Source organism: Scophthalmus maximus, chromosome 14 (assembly GCF_022379125.1).
Source record: "Scophthalmus maximus strain ysfricsl-2021 chromosome 14, ASM2237912v1, whole genome shotgun sequence".
Lineage (NCBI taxonomy): Eukaryota > Metazoa > Chordata > Actinopteri > Pleuronectiformes > Scophthalmidae > Scophthalmus > Scophthalmus maximus.
Window position 1 is genome coordinate 9092611 of NC_061528.1, and position 15648 is coordinate 9108258.

Genomic DNA, 15648 nt, shown 5'->3' on the forward strand with positions numbered 1-15648 from the left:
TGTCGCCGAGCCAGGTAGATCAGGGCCAACTGCCACAGCGTGCGTGTGGCTTCACACCGCGCGCACGACACAAGCCCTTCGGTCAACTCCGGTTTTAACGAGTCACATGTCTTTTACACGCATTCCGCATTTAGTCTATTAGCTTTTATATATATATATATATATATATATATATATAGACTGCGACTTGTGCAACAGGCAGACACTAAGCCAGGGCGGCGACGAGGAGAAAACGCAATCGAGCCGTTCATTCTGATTTTTTTTTTTTTAATTTAAACTTCAAAGGCAGACTCGACACAAACGATCAACACGGAAACACTCACCAGGGTTTCAGACTGTTGCAGGTCGACGATCTGGCGCAGCAGCAGCGAGTGACCAGTTCCGCGTCGAGCGCACGTTTAATACTGCCCGGTATGCAAATGAGCCCCTGACGTCACGCCCAGCTCGTTCCAAACCCTGCCCTTTTGAACAAAATATATACTTTTAAAAAAATATTTACGTTGAAATAAGAACAAAAGCTCATTCTGAAGGCGCCTTGTGCACAAACCATGATGTAAGTTAAAAAAAAAATATATATATATATATATATATCTTTTGTTGGTTGATTGGTCGTTGAGGCAGCAGCTGCGTCAGATTAGGTAAGAGTGAAACCAAGTCTGTTCTCTTTTATCGAGGGGTGAACTTCAGCTCCAGGTGTTTGTTCACGCTGCAGTGCAAACAGAAGGTGGGCTACTGTACCGAGTTGTTGTGGAGCGGAACAATAAGTTTAGTATTAACCTGCAAAGTGCCCTGATTTCAAAACTGTATCAGTGGCGACACCGTGCGGACAAGCGGAGTAATTACCCAGACCGAGGGATAACACCCTTTGTATGTTGATCTTAACAAAAAAGTCCAGGTAAGATGGAGACCAGATGGGTAGAAATAATCAAATCGTCTAAATGCCACATATTTTCAAATTGATTTTATTTTAACATTTGTACACAAATTACAAGACATTCAGTACCGTTGCACACGTATCAGCAAAACTTAAGAGAACATGTCTGTGGTTGTCTCGTCTGGAGTTTCTCTGCATAATAAATTCATAAATTATTCCCAAGACAGTCGTCGCTGAACTTTCTGCCTTCTCAAAGTACTTCACCTGCTGTGATGTACTTTGAATAAGTCTTGTTGTACATGACCTGGTTGTCCACCCTGACGACGTTCCTCAGGTTTTGCCAAAACCAGGGCTCTGCGGCCGCTGTTCTCGGCCACTCCACCACGCTCCTCCCGCACAGCCTCCTCCTCAGGCGCAGGAAGTGCGAGTGCTGCAGGACGGGCTCCAGCATCAGCAGAACGATCACATCCACATTTTCGTCTAGTAGTCTCTGGTGGGCTAGATACATTGCCAGCTTGAAAACCCCAGTCTTAACGTAGCCCTCCGTGAGGACAAACAGGGTCTTGCTACTGTATTGGATGCTGTGAGTGAGGTTGTCCATGACCGGGACTCCCGGCGTCCAATCCCTCTCCTCCAGACACAGAGGAATATGCTTCTCTCCCTCCTCCTCCAGTTTCACCAGGAGATTTCTCATCACCCACTCAGAGACGTGTGGATCTCTGGTGTCGTAAGTCACGAACAAATTATAAAAGCTGTCCGGGGAGTTCAAGGATCTGTATCCTTTCAACTTTGCTCTCATATAGTGTAATACATAGGAGGCATCCCAGTAAAATAAGTGAGCAACAGTTGCCACAAACATAAAAGCAATAATGAAGGAAGTTGTGAGAATGTATACATGGAATGCCTGACTGTCATTTACACACTGGGTAATGTCAAAGTATATCAGCGGTTGATCCTTCTGGTTTGCCGGTGTGTCACATGTCACCTCAGCGGTCAGTCTGGGGATTTTTATTTGACTGTTTTCAATCCACAGAATGAAATCGAATGAATCACAGATACACTGGAACGGATTTCCCTGCAAGAACAAGGTCTGAATCGAATCCTCGGATCTCGTCTGGAAGGTAGTCTGATTGATGGTGTTCAGTAGGTTGAAGCTAAGGATGAGAGTCTTGAAGCTTTTCGGACCCTTAATAAATCCATCGTCCAAGTGGAAAATCTGGTTGTGACTCAAGTCAAGCAAAGTCAAAGTTTTCGTGATGCTCGAGTTTATAGCAGCCACGGCAGATATAGAGTTAAAGCTCAGATCTAAAATTTGAAGTTGATGGAAAAACTTCAGCGCCTCCCATTTAAAATCTGTGAGCAAGTTGCGGCTTATGCACAGTTTGGTGAGGTTACGTGGAAAATATTCATAAACTTCGTCGGGAATATTTTGAAGTTTGTTTTGGGATATATCTAAAAATGTCAAATTAGTAAGATTAGTAAAAAGCATTGTGTATGTGGCATCTCTTACTTTCCAAAGGGTTCCAAGATAATTATTTGTAAACTGAAGTTCTGTCAAAGATGTGCTGTACAACTGTTTTGTTGTCAAAGTGGAAATGGCATTGTGACTCATATTCAGCACTCTCAGAGCGGGCAGATTTTTTAGGAAATTTAAATTGTGCGTTACCCCGTATGCTTGAAAGTAGTGTGAATTGTAACTGAGGTCTAGTACTTGTAGTTTCTCCAGCTCTTTGAAGGCGTGGTCATAGGCCAGATCAATCTTGTTGAATGACAGGTCCAGGTATGTCAGGTTGGGCAGCAGGGAGAACTCTGTGCCATTGAGTGCTGCTGAAAATCCGTTTCCAGAGAGGTTGAGACATGCGATATTTTCATAGCCGTCAAACTGCTTTGGAGAAATGAAGAACAGATTATTTGAGCTGAGGATTAGCATTTGGCCAGAGTCAAAGCACTCTTGCTTGACAAGTTTGTGTGATACCTCATAAGCAAAGTCTTTTGTGTGGGGGTTTATGTAGGGCAAAATGGAAAAGTCTGACACCTGATTGTGTCCACCACTCAGCTTTGGGGGACTTTTCACTGGAATGGGATACAGCCTGTTTTCTGCCAGGTATAACATTTTCAGGTTAGGGAATCTGTGGAATAAGGTCAAATCAGAGTGAATGATGAAGTTAGTCCCTAAGTTGAGTGCAGACAGATTTCTGAGTTCGTACAGTGGTCTGAGTGTGTCTGGTCCAATATTCTGGAAGACCAAACCCTCCAAATGCAAAGTTCTCAGGGAAACGAGATTTGAAAACTCGTGCGAAAGATTTAATGTTGTAGGGTAGAGCTTGAGCGCAAAGTTGAAAGAGAGATCGAGCTTTTCTAGCCTGGGCAGGTATCTAAGAAATGTTCCAGTCCCAGTGATAGCTTTTAACAAGAAGTTAAACGACAGGAACAACTCTCTCAGCTTTTTGAGCCTCTTGAACCAGGAGGGATCCAGGAGTTGCAGCGAGTTTCCTCCCAGGTGCAGTGTCTCAAGCCGTGTTAGAGAGTTAAATGCATTCGGATGGATGCCAAGAGAAATGTTTTGGCAAGGGACACAGGGATACGGTGCATTTTGACACCTTGGACAGTTCCCTTGTATTCGTAGTATTTTTAAATCATGTAGCCCAACGAAATCATCTTCAGATATGTACTGTATTTTGTTGGAGCCCAGCTGTAACCTCGTTAATGACGGTGGTAATCCTTTGGGAACGTGGGTTAAGTTGTTAAATGACAAATCCAGAACCTGCAGTTTGTTCAGAACTGCAAAAGTGCCTTCCTTAATGGTCACATTGCTTTTACAAGGATTCCACGTGTAACAGTTTTTGGACAACCACAGTTTTGTCACGTTTGGTATGCTATCGAGGGTCATGTTATCCAGTTTAATCTTGTTATTGTTCAGCTCAAGGATTTCCACACTGAGCGGGAGATTGGTGGGGATTTTCTTCAGACGGTTGCCAGCCAGTCCCAGATGATTCAGTTTGGTCAGATTTTTGAAAAGGTCATCATCAATGAGCAGTCCTTTGTTCTTGTTTGCCCAGTTCAGAATGAGTTTGGTCAGATTCAGCAGATTGGAAAAGGAATGCAGCGAAATATTCGTAATGTAATTTTCTGATAAGTTGAGCTCAGTTGCGTTCCCCGTTATCCCGTAGGGCACTCTGTGCAGATGAAATCTTCTACAGTCAAACCTGACCTCGGAGGTGTTGCAGGCGGTGACATCGCAAGGGAACCGCGGTGACATCCACACAGGTTTACATGCAGCAGGCTGGAAGGGCTGGATCTCACAATGGCAATACAGACAGAGCAGCAGCAGCAGCTGCAGCCACCATGTGGCTTTCTGCAGACAAACAATACATTGTGTCAGATAAGGAAACTAATTATACAGTAGGTCATAAAACATTTTTGTTATGTCAAAGGATACGTTCACATTTTGTTTGAAACGGCTGTAACCATCCCTCCTGCTCTGACTGGGCATTAAGAGTTGTCTTTCTAGTGTGCTTCCGATATAAGAGATGGGGAGAAAATCAACAGTCCATGTTCCAAAGTTTAAAAGATTTATTACAGCAAGCAAAACCAGTTTCAGTGATCACGTGCCCCTGACTATAGCCTATTAGTTGAAGTAGGACCAGAAAATTGTGAACATATCCTTTTTATTCAACACAACAGCTTTTCAGAATGGCACTTGTAACCAGCAGGTGGCAGTAGTCTGTCAGTGAAATGACGCCCCAACTGGAAGAGCTGCCTTGGGCATTTTGTCAGAATAGTAAATTACATTGAGCTCTTACAGGGAAGCTGTGTAATGTTTGCCGAACAAAGGCCTTTGTTTTGTGGCTACATGTGATTTGTGAGATCATGGTGAACGCTAAGAGACTGCAACAGCAACACAAGTAAATAAAAATCATTGAGTCAGTGAACTTGTCAGTCAGTAATGTCAAATACACAACAGTATCCACCAGCCACTAGCCAACACAATATGTGACAGCAGATCCCCTGAGTATGCTGGACTAAGAATACAGGTGTGTTCTATGCTCATTAATTCTCATTTTTTTGGAGGGGAGTAAACTATTAGTTTCTTTTTTTTTTTTGTATTTTAAATTTTTTAGCTATCCAATTATATCCATTATTCGTTCCTACATAAAATACATAGTCTCTCTTTAACACCTGGTTTCCCTTTTTATTTCAACATAAGTAGGAGGATGTTAAAAGTATTTAATTTGACATTGACTCATTTCAGCTGTTGATTGAAATCATATGATGTTTGCAGTGAGTAACATATGGTTGCACAGTTTCATCACATGGAAACAATCTGAATGTGTTGAGAATCATGTTGGACACATTTGCCATTAATTCAGCCTGACACATTTGATATCTTTTGAAACTTTGGGATCTGCACTAGAATGTAAAACAAAGTTATGTGGCTGGAGTTATTTTTGGCTGGACAACACAAGTTTCTAATCACTTGTCCACCAGGGTACCACTCTACCACTGGGGTTGACAGTTTCTCTCCAAAAAAAATCGAGGGAGGTAAGAGGAAATGAATCAACTTGATATGGTTTATTTTTTTTCTCTCCCCAAACACAATTGTGCGGAAACTTTAAATAGCTGTATTTACTGTACAACACTCATTAATCAAAAATACAAATCGGTTCTCAATTGATAAAATGAACAGACCAAAATTTCTGCAGTCGAATCAATTCATGCAAGTCCAAGTAAAAATAACATTACAGAAACATCCAATTAAAACACATGCAGGTTACTCGTATCTATTAAAATCAAAAAATAAATCTGTCCACTGCTACACAAAGAGCAACACTTAAAAAAGTACTGTACTGATAAAACTCACCATTGTGTATGTATTGTATCGATCCTTGAATGACAACCGTGAAACTAATGGGCACTTTCAGTAAAAACTTAAAATGAACTATCTGCAAGAACGATGCCTGCCTTCTGTTCCATCAAATCATCACATGAAAATTAGCAGCTTCCTCATTTCCAATATAATTAGGTTTTTTTAACTCAAAAAAGAAAAAGCCCTGTTGTTCAAGTCAAACAAAAGCAACAAATTGGCCGGTTGAAACAACAAGAAAGACTCAGGCAGAAGTAGCCGGTGAAAGGAAGAAGCTCATCAGTTTCATTTCCCTATTCATGTTAGGTTAATGTTTCATTGGTGGGATTTTCTCGCTTTGTAACTCAAACGCAGAAGTAAATGTGGAACAGTCTGAAATTCATGAAGTGTCACGGTGCATTGTGATATTTAGAGTGTCTCTTTGAAGAGGTTGTTGTATTGTTTGTGACTTTCAGTTGCTAACACACTTCTCAGGCTGAACCAGAAGTAGGGCTGGGCCTGAGCGTTAGTTGGCCACTCCAGCACAGACCGCTTGTACAGTCTCTTCCGCAGTCTCAGGTACCTTGAATTGCACGGTACTTTCTCCAGGAAGATCAGTACGATGACGTCATTTTTTTCATCCATCAGCCTCTGGTGGGCCATGTAGAACGCTGTCTTGAAGTTGCCGCTCTTGATGTACTTGTCGGTGAGGATGAACACGGTCCTCTTGCTCCTGTGGATGCTCTGGCAGAGGTTGTCGATCAGGGGACACCCGGGTAACCAGTCCCGTTCCTCCAAACACAGCGTGAGCAAGTGGTCTCCGCGGGCCTCCAGATGAACGCACATTTCTTTCAGCACCCACTCTGACACGGCGTGGTCCTCCTTATCATATATGACAAAGGCATCATAGACAGAGCTCTGGGAGTACAAGCGGCTGTAGCCTTTGACCTTGGCCCTGCAGAAATGGTATATGTACCAGACGTCCCACAGGAAGAGATGACTGGAGATGAACAGGATGAGGAAGCTGAGGATGAGGGAAGTCATGAGCGTGTAGAGAATGATTGACAGGTAGTTGTGCTGGCAGGCCAGCAGGTCCACCGAGATTACAGGGTGACCCCTTTGTGCCCCCGGTGCTGCACATGTCACGTCTGTGGCCAGCCGGGGGATGATCACTCTGGTCTCGTTGAGCCATTTCACAAACCAAGTGGCATTGCAGGTGCACATGAATCTGTTGTTATGCAGGAGCAGCATGTCCATCTGATCAACAATATCATTCGGAAAGCTGGATTTTTCAATGTGCTGTATGCGGTTGAAACTAAGATCCAGATATTTTAAGTTGGAAGCATCTCTGAGGAAATCTTGCGCAAGTTTGACGATTTGGTTTTTATGTAAAATTAGTTTCTTGAGGGATTTGGTGCAGTGTGACAGCACTGGAACCGTATCTAAACTGTTTCCGCTGAGATCTAAGACTTGCAAAGAACGTAGAAGTTGTAGATTCTCCCAAACAAAGGATTTTAGTCTGTTGTTTTTGATGTAGAGCTCAGACAGCTTGTCTGGCAGACTGCTGAACACGTCGTCTGGAATGAAATTTAAGTTGTTATGAGAGATGTCGAGGACAGTCAGGTTGTGTAATTTCCTGAAGTAATTTAAATATCTGTTGTCCCCATCTCTCCACAACATATCTAACCGGTTATCCCTGAACTCTAACCTCTCGAGAGATTGACTCTCCAGCTCCGTGTTCGTCGAAGTGGAGATCTTGTTGTGATTCATCAGCAATGTTTTGAGATTCTTTAGATTTCTGGTGAAATTAAGCATGTGAGTCAAGCCCTCGGATTCAAAATAATGGTTGTTGTGACTTATATCCAGGACGACCAGACTTCTCAGCTCTTGAAAGGCAGTGGAGTAGAGCAGGTCCAGGCGATTCATTGAGAAGTCCAGATATTGTAAGTTAGTCAGAAAGGTAAATTCAGAGCCATTCAGACTTTGGCTCATTGCGTTTCCAGACAGATTGAGGCATCTAAGCTCTCCGAGATTTAAAAATTTCGAATGCAAGAAGAAAATGTTGTTTCGACTCACATCCAGGGTTTTGCCGAACTGGCTGCATTCTGTTTTGACGAAGGATGTGACAACTCCAAGTTCTTTGTCTTTGTGTTTGCAGCTGCGTGCATATTCATCATATCTGAAGTAATGAATCTCTCTCACTTCCTTACTTTCATACTGAGCAGCAGCTGACATTGGAGACCAGTGCAAGGGCTCTCCTCCAGTGAAACCAACAGTGTCTTGGCCATCAGAGGGGTTGGTTATTTTGTTGTCAGACAGACTTATTATTTTAAAGCTTTTTAATTCCATCAGAATACTAAAGTTTGTCATTTTGATGAAGTTTGTGCCAAGATCTACAACTTCCAGGTATGCGAGAGATATTAAAGGAGCAATACTTGCTGCTTTTAGCTGCTGAAACACATAACCCTTGAGTCTGAGAATTTTGAGGGATTTGAGGGAGGAGAATGTTTGACTCAGTCTCAGTGTTTGAGGATACCGCTGAAGCTCATAGTTAAATGAAAGGTCCAGTTCTTCCAGTTTGCCCAGAAAAGATGGGAAGCGGGTGACTCCTATCTCTCTTGCTAAAAAGTTTGACGAGAGATCAAGCACTTTCAGTTCTGTTGTGTTGGCAAACCACTCATATGGCACACGAGTTAGAGAGTTGCTGTGCAGGCGGAGCGTCTTGAGTTTTGTTAACATTTGAAATGCGTTTTTGCTGATTTTTAGTTGTGAATTATGTGGGCATGGGTTGCAAGGGAAAGGGGCATTGTAACACCGAGGACAGTTTCCACTAATATCAAGAATCTCAAGGTTTGTTAAGTTTTTGAAATCCTCATCAGTTACCTCCTGAATATTATTGTTGTAGAGATACAACTCCTTCAGACTTGTGGGAAGATGATGTGGGATAAAAGACAAGTTGTTTGATTTGAGAGATAACAGAGTCAAATTGTTAAGCTGTGAAAATGAGCCATTCTCGATTTCATAGGACATGTTACAGGGGTTACGATAATAGCAGTTTTGACCAAGGTATAGCATCTCGACATTTCTGAGCCCAGAGAGGTTTGCTTTAGAAATAGTATAAATGTGATTCACTTCCAAACTCAACAGGATCAAATTTGACGGCAGGCCTTTGGGTATAGTGTAGATCTGATTGCCATCCAGATACAATGCGCGCAGACCCCTCATGCTGGTAAAGGTGTTTTCCTCGATCGTCACGCTCTTGGTGCACATGCGGTCTTTGGGTCCGATCTTGATGGGCACACAGTTGCACCTCATGTCAATCTCAGTCAGGTTCTTCAGACCGTGGAAGGAGGAGGAGTTTAAGTTGGGAATGTGGTTGATGGTGAGCGTCAGATTGGTGGTGTCCCTGGGGATGCCCTGGGGGATTTCCTTCAGGCTCCTGTCAGTGCAGTCCACTTTCACCATACTCCCGTTGTTGGCCTCGCTAACATCACATGGCAGAGTCTTTGGGTAGGAAATGCTGCCTGTTGACGCGCAGAGACAACACCACAGGGCCAGCGCTGCTGCGCACGTCTGTGCAGAAACAGAGGCAGTTGCGTGCAGGTGTAAAGTCTGTTACATTACGAGGAAAAGTTTTAGCAATTTTAAAAATGCCTATCATTCACCAGGACACTTAGAAGAATTGAAAATATGACAGCAAGGAAAACACACCATACCAGGAATTGGTATTCATTTCAACCCAGCCCATTTCTATCTAACATGCCATGTCCAAACTTATGACTGTCAATTAATCCTGTACATGTTGCCTACATCAACAAAGAGAACGCACTCACCGGTTGGAAGAGCATTGTTCACGTCAGAGATTAAACCGAGGTTCTGCTACGAGTCCCTGTGTCAAGTTGGGCACTGAAAGAAGTGTAACATTGATGATCAGTCATTAGCTACAGTTATGCAATGAAAGTAACAGGTGGCTGGGTTAGACCAACGTGTGTATAATTAGGCAGCATCACTTCCCTTTATTGTCACTAACCACACACATCCAGATCTACCGATCTATTTTATTATCCTATTTGATAAGAGTTGACTGATTAGTGTTTGTTACAATGTGGCAGACATCTTTTAAGATTTCCAAGAAGATGTTCCCTAGAAATAGTGTAATGTGCCTATGGTGCACAGCAGGAGGAATTGTAGGTTATTTAGCGGCGATCACCAGAGGGAAGGGTGGTTTCATTTCTTATTGGCCTGCCGGGGAAAGTGAAACCCATGCTTGGGTTTTGGTGTACCAACTAACATGGTAAACATGCTATTCTGGCTCTGCACACAATCTGTGTCTGCTTTGTGGCCGTGTCCTGTTGAGTGAAGTCAGATCTCACAATCTCGCCAGATAGTATGTGCGTATGTTTAAGCCTTAACTCTACAGACCAAATGCAGGAAAATATCTACTCTACTTTTAAAATTAACATAGTCTTTAACATAGAAATGATGACATGATAACAAAGTGGCTATTCAGCCATGTAGTGGCATGGTTTCCTGGCGTGGCAATGTCGGTCTGTCATGTGTAACATATCGGCCTGATATGAAAAGTTGGACAGAAACCTATGGTCACCAGAGGATGAATCTGACTGTTGTGATCCCTTGATTTATCCTCTAGTGTCAAACCTTGAATTAGTCCAATATTTTTTGTTTATGACCAAAACTAAATTAATTTGAATCAGCACCTAATGGCAATTAGCAAATGTTTGCATGCTGATGTTGGCATTTAGCTCAAAGCAATGCTGTGCCTATAAATACAGCTTCGAAGAGCAGTACGGCTGCAGTCGACTCTTGTTTCTCGGATGCATACACATCATGCAACATCTGCCGGTCTACTCTCACACATAACACTGTGCAAACACTGTCTAAGCCCTGTAAGTGAAATGGGCAGCCGTCATCATTAATGCAAAACGCATTACAGCCACTCAGGCACATGTAAATGGTAAAACAATTAATTATTCAACACAAGTTATACAACTAAACATGGGTTAGCAACTTTTTCCGTATGAATAATGCAATTTTTTAGGAACAAGAGGTACACTCTAGACAAGTCCCTCTGTCAGCTTGAAAAAGGAATTCAAAATAATGAATCTGTACGTACCACTGGAAACATTTTATAAAAGTCTGACACTGTATTGGAGGTTGGTAGCAAACAGAACTACACACAAGTCTCGGGTCAAACACACATGGACAAAAATAATATGAGATCAGACTTTTTAAAAGTTTTAATTTTTTTAATGATGTTGACAAAAATAACAAGAACGTACTCAGTGTTCATGTGTAAAGTATTCATTAAATTAAATTTAATCCAGCAAATGAAAAAAGTCATATGCGTTACTTTTATTTGACCATGTCTTGTTCTGTGCAATGATTTGTCTACAGCTGTATATAGTTTATGCATTTCTCCAACATAATATATATTTTATATAGACAATTTATAAACAAGGTACCAATAAGGTTGTAATAATCTACATATTACCAATAAATCATTAAAATAATCCCTATCATGTAATATTTGATAATATACTCTAGAGGAGGGTTGTATGCTTGTTCATAGAGCCTTCATATAATCTATTTAAAATTTGAATGATTCATATCATTTTATTTTTACTTTACATAATAAAATATTGTATACACAAGGCAAGATTTCTTTTTTTTTCACAGCAGTTCACATTGGTTGTTAAACCCATGTCTCAAATGTATGGCTTTAAAAATCAATTATCAAGACAAAAAAAAACACAACAGTTTATTTGTTGAGCAGTGTTTTCAGCGAGTGAATTAGTGCATTTATAATAGCAGACATGGTGGCAGAGTGATGTGTCAATGCATTCACACTTTGGTCACTTGGCGCGCTTCCTGAAGCCGCCGCCTCAGCTGCTCTCAGCAGACACACGTAGTTCATGACGACCTCGTCCACCTTGGCTACCACCTCGCGCCGCTTCCTCTCGGAGCTCAGGCCTTCCACCAGTGACATGCAGGCTTGTGTTAGGCAGCAGAGTGTGTGGAAGCTGTGCGTCAGAGTGAGCAGCAACTCCTCTGGGCTGCTGTACTCCACGGCCATCCGACTGCAGGCGCTGCCCAACACTTTGGCTTGCATGACAAGAAGCTGGGAGAAGGTTTCCATTTCAGCATCGTTGACCTCGGGCCTTTCCCCTCTGGGCGAGCGGCCAACACTGGAACGCAACACACCGATCATGTCTAAGGCATCCTTTCGTGCGAGCGCGAACCCCGTGTGAAGACTGTAGGTTTTACCCTTCATTGAATTTACGCAAGTTAACCTTGCTTCAAGGCTCGTGTCAGTCATAACCGTAACCTTATTAGTCTGCTCAGCTTTATGGTCTGCTCTCTTCTTTGTGCTCTCCTCGTTGCTGAAAGAAATCGAGCTGACGGAACACAGAGCATCTGAGGGCATCTTTCTGCCCTCATTAACCCGACCGGTGTTGGTCTTTCTCCTGAGGAAGCAGTGACTGAACGGCCCACGGCACCTCCAGGTACCCGCATCCAGCCTCGGTGCTGTTGACTCTGGCAGCAATGGCGAAGCTCCTCTAGGCAGCCCTCTACCAGAGGAGTAAGAGGTGGCGACTGAACCCTGGGACAAACTTTTGGGCAAGGTTTTGGCAGAGAATATCCTCTGTACTTTTGTAGCATCTTGAGACGGACAATTCCGACCACCACTTTTCCCTGTGAGTGTGGCTTTGGTCTTCTCTAGCAGTGCTTCTAAGCTCCTAGAACCTGGCATTATGGTGCTCCAGCTCCTCCTGAGCATCCGGACCCTGCGTGGCCTCCTGAGGGCGCCTGCTGTAGGGTCACAAAAAGATCTGCTTGAGGGGGAAGCCAGGGCGTGCAAGTTGGGTTCGGGGCTGGCCGGTGTTAGCTGGCTGGGCTCTGTGCTACTTTGTAATGATGATGGTGACATGGTTTTGGTGGTGGTACTGGTCTCATTACAGAGAGCTAAAGATGACTCTTCTCCAGCCTTCTTCAGCTGTGTGCAAGCTACACTAGGGGTAGTAGAAAAATAAAGAGAACTGTTAAGCATCTCCCTGACAGCACATCTTCATCTGTAATAAAAGTTTTTTAGTTATTACATGTGATTACCGCAAGTACTCATTGATCTAAAATAATAAAATATAATTCCCCTACCGGTTAAAAGAAGATTTCTTACTTTCTGAACAGTTAAATGGATGAAAACTGCGAACTGTGACTTTGTAGCAAATTGTTTGACATTTTGGGAAAGACTCCTGCAGATGATGAGAAGCTTGATACCACTCAAACATCTGCCAAGTCAGCAGCCGGTTAGCTTAGCTTAGCATTACAAATTGGAAACAGCTAACTAGGTTTGAAGATAGTTTAATCAGTAGAAAATCTGAGAAATTGTGGTTTTACAGGGGACTATAATCTGGATTAATGGATGAACGCAGTGACTTCCTAGAGTCTCCTGGTTGCCCGTTAATGTCACAGTTGAGAAAATACAATGTCACTGCACCAAAATATAGTCATGCACATAAGCTCAGAGTAACCCAACTTTTCATGCTTCCCCCTGTTTCCAGTTGTCTTATGCTATACTAAGGTCACCACCTGCTGGCTACGGCTACATATTTAATGGACAGATATGACAGTGGTATGTGTCTTCTCATCTAATTCCTGGCAAAAAGCAAGAAAGCATTATCCCTCAAAATGTTCACATAGTTTTTGTTTCATTTGCCCAGGTTCTGAGATATCCTTCTGCCACCATCTCAATACAAACAGCATGAATGGGATTTCACTTTTCATGCTCACAACATTAAATTCAGATTTAAATAGAGAGAAAAAACAAACACATTACCATGCACCTTTTACTCCAAATACCCAACAGAACACACTTTTCGCAAAGGTGATATTGTCTTAGTAAAATAATCCCCAGGAAAACTGCTCACAGTGAAGTCTGCCGACAAAACGATGTAGACGACTCCTTCAGTTCGATATAACAATTTCACTCCTATTTATTGAGGTGGAGGCAGAAAGCTTAGGGGAAAATATTCCAAAACCTTGACAACCCTAAAAACCATCCCTATAACTACACACTACTAAGTGTAAAGAAAAAATACATCCTTGTCACATTTGCAAATCATTTGCCTGACACATACTCCTGCCCTTATTTGCCTTCAATGAGCAACTTCATCAAATGTGCCTTTGTCATTTTCAAACACAAACACAGATGTAGATAAGAGGGAGCTACCCCCTGTATAGTTTTACCTGTGGTCTCTTTTATCTTGGGCATCCTGTGACTGCCATCCCGTGTAATTGTGAATCCAGGCTCGGCACTGGTAGCTGCGTGGATCTTCCGCAGCAGGGTGGGGTCCACGGGATGACCAGGCCTCCCCTGGCCTGGAGGCCCGTAACCTTTCTCCTCCGCAGTTGCATAACCCAGCCCCTTGAGCGAGGACTCAGACAGTACATGCATATTGTCTGTGGCACAAAGGGGAGAATCCATGGGAGTGGCACAGCTGCTGCTGCCTGTGCTGCAGCCGGCATCTATAGAGGAACACTGCGAGCTCTGGAGGGAATGAACGCCCTCGCTCTGTAGCGATGACATACGCTTGCTCACATGGTATTCATATATCCGCGTGGCGTCTTGCTCTGATGCCGGAATCTTAATTTGCTGCTGCTCATTATCCTGTGCGGTGGCATTTCCCTCTGCGGAGACGGGCCCTTTGGATGGGGAGCGAAGATGGGTGTTTATCTTTTGGCTTTTTTCATCTGAGTCCTGTTTCTCTCCCTTTACACTCAACCTGCCTGCGAGGGAAGCCTGCGAGTCATTCACATATTCTGGAGAGAGATTCTCTGCCATTTTGTTTCCGGGAGCCTTCGGCTGCACTTTTTGATGCCTGTCTTTAATGTGAGATCGCCCTAGATCAAGTTGATTCATGTAGTAGGAATCTCTCACAGTGAAGGCATTGTACTTCCCAACAAGATGAGGGGGCTCCTCTTTAGCTGATTCTTGGGGAGTTGTGTGCGACCTGTCAGAGGTTTCACAGGCATCTCCTTGGATTCTGCCTGCGGACTCCCTTTGTTTTCCTCTCTGTCTGCTCATTACTGAGCCCATGTGCAACTTAGTGAAGTATTCACTGACTGATTTTATTTCCATTGTCTCTGGCTCCATCTCACCACCGTCTGAGTGAAACATCTGGGAGGAGGCAACGGCCGAGGATTTCGCTTCGTCCTCCTGAGGCTCCTGGGGGCCGTACTGGATAGCTCCGGCTCTGCCATCGCTCTGTGCAGTCGCCTCTGCCTTCTCTTCATTCGTGGTGTGGTATCCTTCCGTCGTGGCTACATGGATCCTCAGGTGGCTCTCTGAGTGTCTCTGAGCGCTGGCCAGCTCGGAGCTCTCTGTCATTTCAGAGGAGTTTGTCTCGTTGCCAGAGTCGGAGGACTCTGGACTAAATGCTCGTGATATTTCTACACCTGTGTACCACAGAAAGACAAACATCGCATTAACAACCCCGTTTGAGGCAAATGGAAAACATCACACATTATGGAGTGGGTCAAATATAATTGAGAGTAGTGACAATAATTCAGCATGTAAGTGAGGAAAGAGTTCTTTGTAATGGCAATCACCATAATAAATAGGCCTGCGAAACACTACATAATAAAATTCTACTTTAAATTAAATATCTGTTTTTGTCATCTATAAGAAAACGATAAAGAAATCTCATTGACTTGAAATGGCTGAAGATGGCAATTTAAAATAATTTGTTTTCAGTTTCTTCTATATTAGCAACAGACATTGTGCAGTTGAGAAAACAAACAAAATGTTCCACAAAACAAGAACAAATCTTGACAGAATGAATGATACAATAATGAACACAGCTGTGTCTGTATGTGGAAATGAATGAAGAAAATACACATACAAATGGAAACA

General features: G+C 43.0%; 3 protein-coding genes across 6 annotated transcripts in view; all 3 read right to left on the reverse strand.

The window, feature by feature from the left end:
• Positions 1-946: 946 nt before the first annotated feature.
• Positions 947-6114, reverse strand: LOC118282535 (toll-like receptor 8). Its single transcript, XM_035603702.2, has 2 exons — positions 5736-6114; positions 947-4229 (listed from the first exon to the last, which is right to left on the reverse strand). Exons 1-2 carry the CDS (start codon positions 5736-5738, stop codon positions 1125-1127), a joined length of 3108 nt encoding a protein of 1035 aa, XP_035459595.2. The 5' UTR covers positions 5739-6114; the 3' UTR covers positions 947-1124.
• tlr7 (toll-like receptor 7) lies at positions 5424-10151 on the reverse strand. Its single transcript, XM_035603701.2, has 2 exons — positions 9551-10151; positions 5424-9290 (listed from the first exon to the last, which is right to left on the reverse strand). Exons 1-2 carry the CDS (start codon positions 9563-9565, stop codon positions 6147-6149), a joined length of 3159 nt encoding a protein of 1052 aa, XP_035459594.2. The 5' UTR covers positions 9566-10151; the 3' UTR covers positions 5424-6146.
• An 880-nt stretch (positions 10152-11031) lies between these two features.
• frmpd4 (FERM and PDZ domain containing 4) overlaps positions 11032-15648 on the reverse strand; it is a 33636-nt gene continuing 29019 nt past the window's right edge. For all 4 annotated transcript variants that reach the window (XM_035603694.2, XM_047337170.1, XM_035603698.2 and 1 more), the window contains 2 exons: positions 13983-15191; positions 11032-12743 (listed from right to left, as the gene is read on the reverse strand). In XM_035603694.2, the coding sequence (XP_035459587.2) occupies positions 11497-12743; positions 13983-15191 (2456 nt within the window). In that variant the 3' untranslated portion in view covers positions 11032-11496. The remainder of the gene's footprint in view (positions 12744-13982; positions 15192-15648) is intronic.